The sequence below is a fragment of the Phyllopteryx taeniolatus genome, chromosome 1 (genome assembly GCF_024500385.1).
Source record: "Phyllopteryx taeniolatus isolate TA_2022b chromosome 1, UOR_Ptae_1.2, whole genome shotgun sequence".
NCBI classification, from domain to species: Eukaryota; Metazoa; Chordata; class Actinopteri; order Syngnathiformes; family Syngnathidae; genus Phyllopteryx; species Phyllopteryx taeniolatus.
Genome location: NC_084502.1, coordinates 10525531 through 10537556, shown reverse-complemented (window position 1 = coordinate 10537556; position 12026 = coordinate 10525531). Strand labels below are relative to the sequence as shown.

At 41.6% G+C, this 12026-nt stretch overlaps 1 protein-coding gene and 1 long non-coding RNA gene across 3 annotated transcripts in view; one reads left to right on the top strand and one right to left on the bottom strand.

Moving 5' to 3' along the window:
* Window positions 1-10374, top strand: part of LOC133476511 (DNA (cytosine-5)-methyltransferase 3C-like) — a 28615-nt gene extending 18241 nt beyond the window's left edge. For both annotated transcript variants that reach the window (XM_061770015.1, XM_061770006.1), the window contains exons 16-27: window positions 6-50; window positions 143-222; window positions 511-623; window positions 768-951; window positions 1745-1829; window positions 3115-3260; window positions 3380-3470; window positions 4176-4324; window positions 4423-4508; window positions 5127-5196; window positions 5277-5392; window positions 6100-10374. In XM_061770015.1, coding sequence (XP_061625999.1) covers window positions 6-50; window positions 143-222; window positions 511-623; window positions 768-951; window positions 1745-1829; window positions 3115-3260; window positions 3380-3470; window positions 4176-4324; window positions 4423-4508; window positions 5127-5196; window positions 5277-5392; window positions 6100-6241 — 1307 coding nt within the window. In that variant the 3' untranslated portion in view covers window positions 6242-10374. The remainder of the gene's footprint in view (window positions 1-5; window positions 51-142; window positions 223-510; window positions 624-767; window positions 952-1744; window positions 1830-3114; window positions 3261-3379; window positions 3471-4175; window positions 4325-4422; window positions 4509-5126; window positions 5197-5276; window positions 5393-6099) is intronic.
* Window positions 2412-9396, bottom strand: LOC133476539 (uncharacterized). The gene is made up of 2 exons (XR_009788080.1): window positions 9304-9396; window positions 2412-2702 (listed from the first exon to the last, which is right to left on the bottom strand). It is a non-coding gene; the product is annotated as an uncharacterized LOC133476539 (long non-coding RNA).
* Window positions 10375-12026: the final 1652 nt, after the last annotated feature.

Sequence of the window (12026 nt, the reverse complement as noted above, 5' to 3'; positions counted from 1 at the left end):
TTCAGACATTTTAATTAAGCGACTTAAAGACAAAGGCACAAAAATCAAAGGTCAGTTCTGCCGGAGCATCATGATATCTGTGTTATACCGTCTATCTTTTTTTATTTATTCCAAATTCTCAAGGAAATGCTTGCTGTTACAGATTGTTGTTTGTGTTGCGGGTCCCCTGAGATCGAAGCGCAACACCCGTTGTTTGAAGGCGGTCTTTGTTTCAAATGCAAGGTAAGCCACAGTGTGCAAACTCTTTCTTCTCCATTCTGGTCCAGTTTGCAAAGCCTGCATCCAAAGCCTTTAACACAGTGTTTCCCAACCTTTATTGAGCCAAGGTAGATCTCACGGCACACCACTAAACAAAAATGTTACAAAAAGTATACATACTGAAATAATGATGATTTCGTCTCAATTTAATCATCTGCTCAGTCACAAAATGGGCCGCTGAGGCCCACAGGTTGGGAATCACTGCTTTAACATCCCAAAATGCCCCAAAAATGACATGGTCACTGCCTGCAGGAGAACTTCACAGAAACGCTGTATCGCTACGATGAAGATGGCTACCAGTCATACTGCACCGTGTGCTGCGGGGGGTCGGAGGTCATTCTTTGTGGTAACACCGGCTGCTGCAGGTAAATAGAGCTCAGGGCGCCAGCTTTTAAATAAAGTATAGTACTTCGAGAAACACAAGAGTTGTTATTCGCTCTCTCTTTTCAACTATTGGAAAGCGGCAAAAAAAAAAAAGCTACATTTGCGTTGTGTGCTGTCCACGGCAGATGTTTCTGTAAGGAGTGTGTGGAGATCCTGGTGGAACGGGGAACCTTTAACAAGCTGAAAGAGGTCGACCCCTGGAGCTGCTACGTGTGCCAGCCGGCACAGTGCCAGAGAAACCTCAAACTCAGGCCGGACTGGAGCGTTAGGGTCCAAGACTTCTTTGCCAACAACAGTGCCATGGACTTCGTGAGTATAATGTGTCACACTACTCATTTACAGATTACTAGACTACGACCAAATTTCTGATTTACCCTCGATGACACGCATTTGTCAACTGAGCTTCCTATATCTTATCTTCCTCCCAAGCAAAATCTACTGTATATATATTCATTTTGAATGAAACCACACAAAATGTCGATGAGATCAAAAGTCCTCTCATCATCACACGTAACAGTCTTAGGGCCTCATTTATTCAAAGTTTATAAAAAAAAAAAAAAAAAGTTTACTTTTTTATTTCCTAATTCGAAAAACATACGATACACAATTAGCAGGTTGATAAGAACAATTCACCGTAATGCTTTAAATAGATATATACAATGAATATGGAACAGAATTGATGTACGTAAGCATGTTGTAGTGGCCAGTGACAAATGTTCCAGTTCCACACAAGGCAATTTTGGAAAATTAATTGCCCACTCCTGATCTAATGGCAGACTTCTTCGCCGGTCACAAGAAGGAGTCATGCCATATCACCAGTGTTGCGTTCATCAACGATGACGAAATGATTTTGTTGACGGTCCTTATTGTCATGACGATAACGTAACGGTGACAAGCTAAAAATGTCTCTTTGATGAGAGCTTCCGTTGACGAGACGGGACTGGACGAAAATGTTAGTGGGTATCCTGTCAGACATTCAAAATGCACCGCTCACCGAATGTCGATGGTTAAAAAGAGAGCTGGAATGACTGAGAGACCCATAAAACTTTTATTTTTTTAATTGCCGATCTTCTCCTACATGGGCCGCTATGTTTGTTCACAGGAGCCTCACAGAGTTTACCCGTCCATCGCCGCTGACAAACGCAAACCCCTGAAGGTTCTTTCGCTCTTTGACGGCATTGCAACAGGTCAGTTAAGGTCAAATAAATCGCATCTTGCTCAAGGTTGCTTCGGCTGCATTTACACTACATGCTTCAATTGACACACTTCAGATTTATAATTTTTTTTTTTTGGGTGGCACAATCAGCCATATGCAGAAGGTTACGTGACCAAACCCGGAAAATGGACCCGTGTATTCCACAATAACTAGCGTAACAACAGGTTGATGACGTAATGGTTTGAACCCATCCATCCATTTTCTGAGCCGCTTCTCCTCACTAGGGTCGCGGGCGTGCTGGAGCCTATCCCAGCTGTCATCGGGCAGGAGGCGGGGTACACCCTGAACTGGTTGCCAGCCAATCGCAGGGCACATAGAAACTAACAACCATTCGCACTCACAGTCATGCCTACGGGCAATTTAGAGTCTCCAATTAATGCATGTTTTTGGGATGTGGGAGGAAACCGGAGTGCCCGGAGAAAACCCACGCAGGCACGGGGAGAACATGCAAACTCCACACAGGCGGGGACGGGGATTGAACCCCGCACCTCAGAACTGTGAGGCTGACGCTCTAACCAGTCGGCCACCGTGCCGCCGGGTTTGAACCCGAACCTTGAAAAAAAAAAAAAATTTCTTCTTTATAACTGGTGTCTTTACACAAAAGTTAAATGCATGTACCGTATATCATTTATTTATACAAATATGATATAATTAAACACAAACAAGGCCTAAACACCTTTTGTAGTGAAGTCTTGTTTTAAAAAAGACACTGTAGCCATTTAAAATTCCGTGTGTTTTGTCACTGTCCCCTTCGCCATTCATCCCAGCCAGGAGGAAGTGCTTCGACCCGTTTTGCCAACTGCTGAAGTAGGTTGCGCACGTACCAGATTGTGGATGACGGCAGCTAAAAAAAAAAAAAAAAGTTTTAACGAGATACTGTATGCCAATCATTAGCACGGACGACACAGATATACATTAAAACACACTCGCTGTAAATCTAAGATAGAGCAAAGCGTAGATTGACCATTAAATATTATGTAAACATTGCACATTAGACATTAAGTATGATGCAAATATGGTACATTTACTGTCTACAAACAGTTAAATATGATACTTTAGGTGTATAGAACGGATTCTCAAAGTGTGGTACGAGTGGTATGCAACAGAATCTCCAAATTAAATACAAATAGAATTTACATTTAAAAAATGTGATACCGGACATGTGTCACTTGACATTTAAATGGGATGGCGTGACCTATAAAGTCATACTACATGTCTTTTATTCTGTAAGCAGCTCTTTGCTTCCACCGCGACAGGATACCTGGTGCTCAAAGACCTCGGGTTCAAGCTGGAGCGCTACATCGCCTCGGAGATTTGCGAAGACTCCATCGCGGTGGGGATGGTCAAGCACAAGGGCAAGATTGAATACGTCAATGATGTCCGCACCATCACAAGGAAACACGTGCGTGGACATTTAGTGGGCAAGCCACTCTATCCAATGCATGACAACAAATACTATAGAACCATGATTTGTTGGGAGTTTTTGTGTGAACAAATGAACAGGAAGTAGTTGTGTTGCAGTTGACTGAATGGGGGCCGTTCGACCTGCTGATTGGAGGAAGTCCGTGCAATGACCTCTCCATCGTCAACCCCCTGCGAAAAGGATTGTTTGGTATGCCCGCTTCGAACCTTTGCTACTCTTGGGCTGCGTGTACACGCTTTACATTAGAGTACTAGAGTGAGCCCTCGCTATTCGCAGACGATAGGGACCAAGCCCCCTCGCGAACAGCGAAAAAACTCGTTATTGACCCCAGCCCAATAAAAAATAATTACAATTTTTCTTATGTCTCATATTCATCTTTTGAGCTGAAACCCAAATGTCTTCAGTATACAACAAAAGCAAAAAAGGAGTTGACCTTGCCGTTCCAATACTTTTGGAGGAGACTGTACATCTCAATAAATTACAATATGGTAGAAAAGTCCATTTATTTCATTACTCATACATTATATAGCTTCATTAAACACTTGCTTTTCAGAGTGAATTGTATGTCTGGGTACATTGTCAGTCATCCAAGTTATTTATATAAAAAAAAAACAGCAGCTTTAAAAAAAAATAACACTCAATTGAGATGTATGACTTCAGCATACTTCCTTGACACCAATTTCTACTTTCCCATTAAGTCAGGGCTTTGGTGGCATCTTGTAGCATTTTGGAAAGAACACAAAAAAATAGAATTTGTTTTTTTAGTGACAAGCTGTGGATAGGTTTCACGGGGGGGGGTGGGGGGGGGCATGAACAGCAAAGCACGAATATGTGGGGGTTCACTGTACTGCTGGAAAAAATAAGCTCATTGTAGGTTCCGTCTCAATCCCGCAGAGGGCACCGGAAGGCTCTTCTTTGAATTCTATCGCATTTTGACGCTGTTGAAGCCAAAGGAGGGTGACGACCGGCCGTTCTTTTGGCTCTTTGAGAACGTGGTGTTCATGTCCACCAGAGACAAGACGGACATCTGTCGATTCCTGGAGGTGATTGTCTGTGATTACTGGCAAAAGCCACTTTGGTAGCCAATAGTCGCCATTGGTGGCGATACTGTGCTCAACTGTCCTGTTCTCATTGTTTTCAGTGCAATCCAGTTCTCATTGATGCTGTGAATGTCAGCCCTGCACACAGAGCACGCTACTTCTGGGGAAACCTCCCAGGCATGAGCAGGTATGTCAAGTCATGTTCTTTCCTCTTCTGTGATATTGCTTTGCTTAGGTGCATTGTTTTACCCACTTACTTTTGTGAATGGGTTTACTTTCGACACCCAGACTACCAAATATGTAAATATTGGATTGTAGCGCACAAGATGGACGGAAAAGCCAACTTGAATTACAGTGGTGCCTTGACGTACAAGTTGAATTAATTTCTGGACCACATTTGTAACTCAAAACACTTCTCAAATCATCTTTTCCCATTGAAATAAATAGAAATGTCATTAATCCGTTCCAGCACACCCCCCAAAAAAAATTTACTGTGATTTTCAATGAGGAAAAATAGCACGCTATAATATTATACTTATACTAAACATCCATCCATCCATTTTCTTTCACCGCTTATCCTCACTATAGTCGCGGGCTGCTGGAGCCTATCCCAGCTATCTTCGTGCAGGAGGCGGGATACTCCCTGAACCGGTCGCCAGCCAAATAGAAACAAACAACCATTCGTAATGATATAATTACTGTAAATCAAATTAAAAGGAACTGAACACTTTTTGTCACACTTTCTCCAATTGTGCTGCTCATTCTGATGTTCACGCCTCAGCCACCTGACAATTTTTCTCTTCAGACCACTGACCACATCGCTGGATCAAAAACTGTCTCTTCAGGATTGTTTGGAAGTTGGCCGTGTGGCAAAGGTGAGAGCAGCTTTCACGCCACAATGTCGATCTGCACAGTGCACAGGCTTTGCCGATTCCAAGTGTGTGTCTTTGTGCAGCTGGAGAAAGTGCGAACCATCACAACAAAGTCAAACTCCCTCAAGCAGGGGAAGTTGGGGCTTCCCGTCATCATGAATGACAAGGAAGACTTCCTGTGGTTAACCGAAATGGAACAGTAAGCATTTGTACATTTCTTCTTGTACACATCTAACAGACAAAGTAACAATATGTTTGTCTCATTGCATTTGAGAGACTATAGCTCAAAAAGTAAGGGAATGTGTGTTTGGTAGATGAGTTCTTGTGTTTTTTGGCAATAGATTCTGTTAATTTCCCTTATAAATGTCACATTTGTAAGGAACATACATTTTTGGGATGAACAAGGTATATGTGTGTTGCCCATTTTTTCTTTCGGCACATATGTCATGGGCTCAAACCACCGCCGACTTTGCTCTGCTGCTCACCCCACAAAGGCATATTGCTCACAAATGTGTCAACTTCTTAAAAAAAAGTGCAACAAAACATGTAGACATACAATATCACAATACTCCGGCAGGAATATATTCTTTATCCTCTGCGTAAAACAACTCATTTTACAATTATTGAAGCTTACCGAGTCAGTTGTGAAACTTATCCTTTTGTGTGTGTCTTTGTATTATACTGTCCCTGGTGGCCAAGGTGCACACACCTGATAGAACGCAATGTGGGAATGGAACAGATTAATGGCATTTTCATTCATTTAAATGAAGAAACATGATTTGACATTGATGGTTTTTTGGCGGGGGGGTTCTCCAAAACTGCCCGATGGGGAAAAATAATGCAGTTGATGAGCATTCTAACTGAACACATCCAGAATAACACTGTCCCTCATTGCTGTCTCTTTAGGATTTTTGGCTTCCCCAAACACTACACGGACGTGAACAACATGGGACGCATGCAGCGCCAGAAGGTCCTGGGGCGCTCCTGGAGCGTCCCGGTCGTCCGCCACCTCCTGGCGCCGCTCAAGGATTATTTCGCATGCGAGTAGCAGCAGTGAAGTCAGTAAACCTGCCAGAGTTCCAAGTTTTAAAGGGCATACTCACACGAGGCCTGGTCAGAAAGAATGAACGTTTGCGTGTTTGTCAGAGTACACGGAGAAAACCCACACAAGCACGGGGATCCGTTTTTACTGTCAGGATTTTTAGAAACTTCATGTTTTTTTTGTTTTTGTTTTTTGATTGAACAAGGAGTTTGCAATTTAAAAAAAAAAAAATCCCTTTTCATATTTGCTAAAACAGTCAGTATGACTTGACAGTACTACATAATGATCAATGGGAAAAAAATCTGATGTCTCTGGCCCCATTTTGTGCCTTTCATTTGATATACAAGAAACCACTGCACCCGAGAAAAACAACCAATCAGAGAGAAAAGGTGCGACTTACGAGGAGTTAATCAATTGTCGAAGGTGTGCCCGCAAGTGTGCGACAAAAGATTGACGCTTCGTAAGTCACACCTTCTGTCTCTGATTTAGTTTTTTTTCCCCCACTCGGGTACGGTGTTTTTTTTTTTGGGACAGTGTTGCCTTGAGATATAAGTGCCTTGATTTCCAAGTTTGCTTTAACATACGAGCCGTCACTTGACTACTTTTTTGTATTGCGATATACGAGCCAAATTTGAATTTTTTTCCCTGATCAGTATACATGGATTTTGATATAGTGGACCTCGATAGTGCCTCTGAAAAAAAATTAGTGAATGATTACTGCGTGCGGAATCAGTCACTCATTCCCTACTCGCTAACCACTAGAAATCTACCACGAGATGATGCTCGCCAACTTCACAATATCCCGCCATCATCAATTCACATTGGTTTCTTTGCAGTGGAAGCGCAATACATACATTAGGTACAGTCGTGTTTCACACTCACCTTTTAGGCGTTTGCAGGGTTATGTGGACAGCAACTCTTTTTACTGTTTTAATACAGTACAATACTATTGAGTGCAATTTTTCTTATTAAAAAAATATACTTTTTAATGTTTTTAGTTTTATTAGGGTGTGGGATGGTTGAATTCCTTTCCATTCATTTCAGTAGGGAAAGACGATTTTGGGTCAAGTCATGACTGTTTTAACAGATATGACAAAAAAGTGATTTTTTTTTTGATTTTTTTTTATAAATTGCAAACTCTCCTTTACATGGTGCTATAATCTACTGTATAATGTGAACAATAACAGCTGGCCTGTATCATCAAGTATTTTTAGGGCGTCAGTCGGCAGTTTCCAAACAGACCGCGCTGACGGTGGGTGATGATTATTGCTGCCTAACAAATGTTTACACCGCCATGAACTCTTTTTTTAAATACCTCAGTGGAATGCTAGGGCATCCTCAAGTTACAAGGCAGCTGAAATCATGTGTACTATTCCCCCCCCCCGCCCCCTCAGCACAGCTGCATTGAGCCAACGTATTCAAAATCTTTTTGGCTGTTATCCATTAAATCGTCGACTGCTTGCCGTTTTCAAAGACGAGACATTGCCAGCCGTTTTAGAGCATTTTAACTGATCGTTCGAGACCCACAGAATATTGTGCTCTGTGCACTGAACCTACCAAAAGAAAGTAAAAAAAAAAAAAAAAAAGGTTTCTAGCTTTTCTGTTCTTTAGTAATCAGCAGTAGAAAATAGATTGGCTTCACCAACAACAATGCTTTCTGACCAAAAAGCAGAGAAAATGAGCTTTTTCTGAAAAGAAACATGTCAATCACAACAGTGACTTTGACGCTAATATGTTTTGCTTTTGTGACATCTGTAGAACAAAAACAACTGGGAAATGTTTTTTTTTTTTTTTTTTAAATGGCAAAATCATTTATTTACCGATATAAAATAGAGAGAGTAGTGATTCATTCGCCTGACTTTGGTGCGGGCAGCGGTGCCAATGTGAGCGCGAGTGGTTGTCCGTGTCTATACGTGCCCTGCGGCTCAACTGGCGACCAGTTCAGGGTGTAGTCTGCCTTTCGCCCGAAGTCGGCTGGGATAAGCAGGATAAGCGGTATTGACAATAAAGAGGTGCTCTGTGGGCCACGCCGACTTACCGCATGGCTTATGGCGTTCGCAACATCTTTTCTCACGATCGCGACGTGACAAGCCGAGAGTCACCGCCTAATCTCTATCTTCTACTCAAAAGCAATGCAACGGCGCCTCCTACAAGGATCTCTGAGTCATTTCACAGGTTGGCTTACAAACCGGAATTTTCTGGGCGAGAGCCTCTTCCATGCCTACCCGCAGAACAACGTACTTGATGAACACGTATGTCGGCGGCAATGTCCACGGCAAATGAATGAATTAACAAAAAGACAATTCAAGAACATTAATTTAGAATTAGAATCTTCGTCATTGTTATTAGTGTACAACGAACAGTACCACATTATTTGTCATTTTTCGATATCATGTTGAATGTTCCCCCTTTAGTCCCGCCCAAACACGACTGGCTTACTGACATAGGCCGCTGGTCTCTACCTCAATTCTTTGGTTACTCTTTTATTTTCATAGTTTATATTTAATTTATAAATAGGTAATACATTGGAAAACAAATGTTTCCATACACTATATAAAAAGACACACTTTTTTCTCCCCTCAGTCTGACATGAAATCACACTGACCTTTTCCTGTTTTAGGAAATTATGATTACCAAAATTATTTCCATTTGCGAAATGCCAGAATTATTATTATTATTTTTTTTTTAAAAAAAGACAATTTTTCATGGCTTTCCTCAAAGTCAAAAGTTTACATCTAGTAAGATTACTATGGCTTTAAACACAATCCAGAAGATGATGTCTTGGCTTGTGGAAGGAGACTCAAGTCATATAGTTTACCAATAATAATAATTACTTTATATAGCCAATTTCAAAAGCAAGTTACGAAGTGCTTAAAAGTTGAAAGGCAAGACTGGTAAAATATACAGTGGGGCGAAAAAAAGTATTTCGTCAGCCACCAATTGTGCAAAATGACGGGGTGAGATCTTGCGTGGAGTTTCAGATCGAGGGCGGTTATCAGTGGTCTTGTATGTCTTCCATTTTCTAACAATTGCTCCCACAGTTGATTTCTTCACACCACGCTGCTTACCTATTGCAGATTCAGTCTTCCCAGGCTGGTGCAGGTCTACAGTTTTGTTTCTGGTGTCCTTTGTCAGCTCGTTGGTCTTGGCCATAGTGGCTTTTGGAGTGTGACTGCTTGAGGTTGTGGGCAGGTGTCTTTTATACTGATAACGAGTTCAAACAGGTGCCATTAATACAGGTAACGACGTGGCGGACAAAGGAGCCTCTTAAAGAAGAAGAAGAAATCTTGCTTGTTTGTAGGTGACCAAATACTTATTTTCCACCATAATTTGCTAATAAATTCTTTAAAAAATTTGTCTCTCATAGGTGAGGTATACCAATGATGAAAATTACAGGCCTCTGTCATCTTTTTAAGTGGGAGAACTTGCACAATTGGTGGCTGACTAAATACTTTTTTTGCCCCACTGTATGCAGACGTCTGACTTTCAAGTAAGTAAAAAAATCATTCTGTCACTACTCAGGCAAGCCTAATGAACCTAAAACCAGAAAGGTTTAGTATGATTTCATTTAGGACAATGAGGGGGAAAAAAAGCATATGTGTCTTTTTGTATGATATATGTAAACTTCAGTTTTCAAGACTTTCAACTGTACATGTGTTTTTCTACACGTGTGTTATCCATCACGGATGCCACACCAGCCACTGTGAGCGTGACGATGAAAATGCAATATGCCGGTGCTGTGTTTTTTTATGTGTGCAAATACACTTTTTTTTAATTTTTTTTATATAATCTCGATGTTTGTGATGTACGTGTTGATTTGTAATATTTTAAAAATGTGTGAACTGCCTCGTTGTCTTTTAAATACACTGTCTAGTGTGCCTCCATGTTACTGGATTGATCATTGCTATTTTAAGCATTCTACTGTGACTGGAAGTTGATAAAACTTTTGCTGCCTTATTAAAGAATTACTTTCTGTGACACATTTACTGTCCCAGTATGTGTATGTCCGAACTTTATAGTTTGTCTATATTTTATTGTTATTATTTTTGTTAACCTGTGGTGCTATGCCAACAGGGCTAAATGTAGTTGTGTTTTGTATTATTTTGTGACACAGTAAAAGTGTTCCGGCATGAAAGGGACACAGATTTTCCATTCTGCTTGACCTAACAGCTGAACAGGACAAAAAAAACAAACATAATTTGGAATTGGTGTCATATTAGAAAGATGCTTTGTCTTTAATGAGAACTGCAATTTGTAAGGAATTGGACGTGTTCCATAGGATTCATTTTTAATAAACTCTCAACCAAACAATTGTTAAACATATTTGTTTATTATTATTATTATTGCTGCCGGCACGGTGGACGACTGGTTGGCACATCTGCCTCACGTTCTGGGGACTTGGGTTCAAATGACGAAACATAGTCTAATGCATTGATTCTCAACCACTGTGCTATGAGAGCTCATCAGGTGTGCAGCAAAAATAATCCAAATTCTCTTAATTGGTTAAAAAAAGGGCGGCACGGTGGACGACTGGTTAGAGCGTCAGCCTCACAGTTCTGAGGACCCGGGTTCAATCCCTGGCCCCGCCTGTGTGGAGTTTGCATGTCCTCCCCGTGCCTGCGTGGGTTTTCTCCGGGCACTCCGGTTTCCTCCCACATCCCAAAAACATGCATGAATTGGAGACTCTAAATTGCCCGTAGGCATGACTGTGAGTGCCAATGGTTGTTTGTTCCTATGTGCCCTTCGATTGGCTGGCAACCAGTTCAGGGTGTACCCCGCCTCCTGCCCGATGACAGCTGGGATAGGCTCCAGCACGTCGGCGACCCTAGTGAGGAGAAGCGGCTCAGAAAATGGATGGATGGTTAAAAAAATAATAATAAAAAATCATTTATTTACTACAAATAATGCATCTTTGTTCATGTATCTCTGCCAGCGATGTGTCGTGGCAGGCAGAACAATTCAATGCTCTTCCACCAGATTGCAGAAGGTACAATTAACCTGTTCCCACTCACACAACAACAAAAAAATGCTTTGTGTTCTACTAAACATGGCCACATTTCACACTGAGTAAGTAATTCTGTGAGTAAATTGAGAAGAGTTGATCATTTCAGTATATATATATATATATACACTTTGTGACATTTGTGTTTGGTAGTGTACTGAGGGATATTTCTCGAAAGGTAGGGAAACACTGTTCTAATGTACTGATACTTCTCAATGGACAAAGATGTTGAGTCCATACGTGAACCCGTTCAAATTCAGAGCATTTGGTCGTATGCGCTCACACTTATAAAACACGACACCGAGTGACGTGTCATTTGGACGCTGACGCCCCCTCCCAGGGTTTGCGTATTCTCTCCATTTGTGACGGAGTTTCAGTCTGGTTGCTTGCTTGTATTTCCACTTTTGTCACTCCAGGCACTTCCTGGCCTTCTTGGACGAGTCGCATCACCTCAGCAAAGGAAAGCGACTTTCCCTGCGACTCTTCAGATTTCTCAGTTGTCTGCCCTTCGGCGTCACCGCCAGCTGTAGGCTCCCCGCTGGAACCAGAGCTGGACCACGCTTTGTAGCTGATGGAGTCCACGGGCTCCACAAACCTGCGAGAGCAGAGGAGAAATTTATGACAGAAGAATGTTTCATTTTATTTCCACAAGGAGGCCAATATAGTATTTAGTATTGTAGTTGTAGCGGCGTACAATTACACTATTTTGTCCCTCTCGTGTAAGCTAAATATGATAACCAAATCCCTGATGTTGTATTTTCTACAACTATCGCAAACTTATCACTGTAC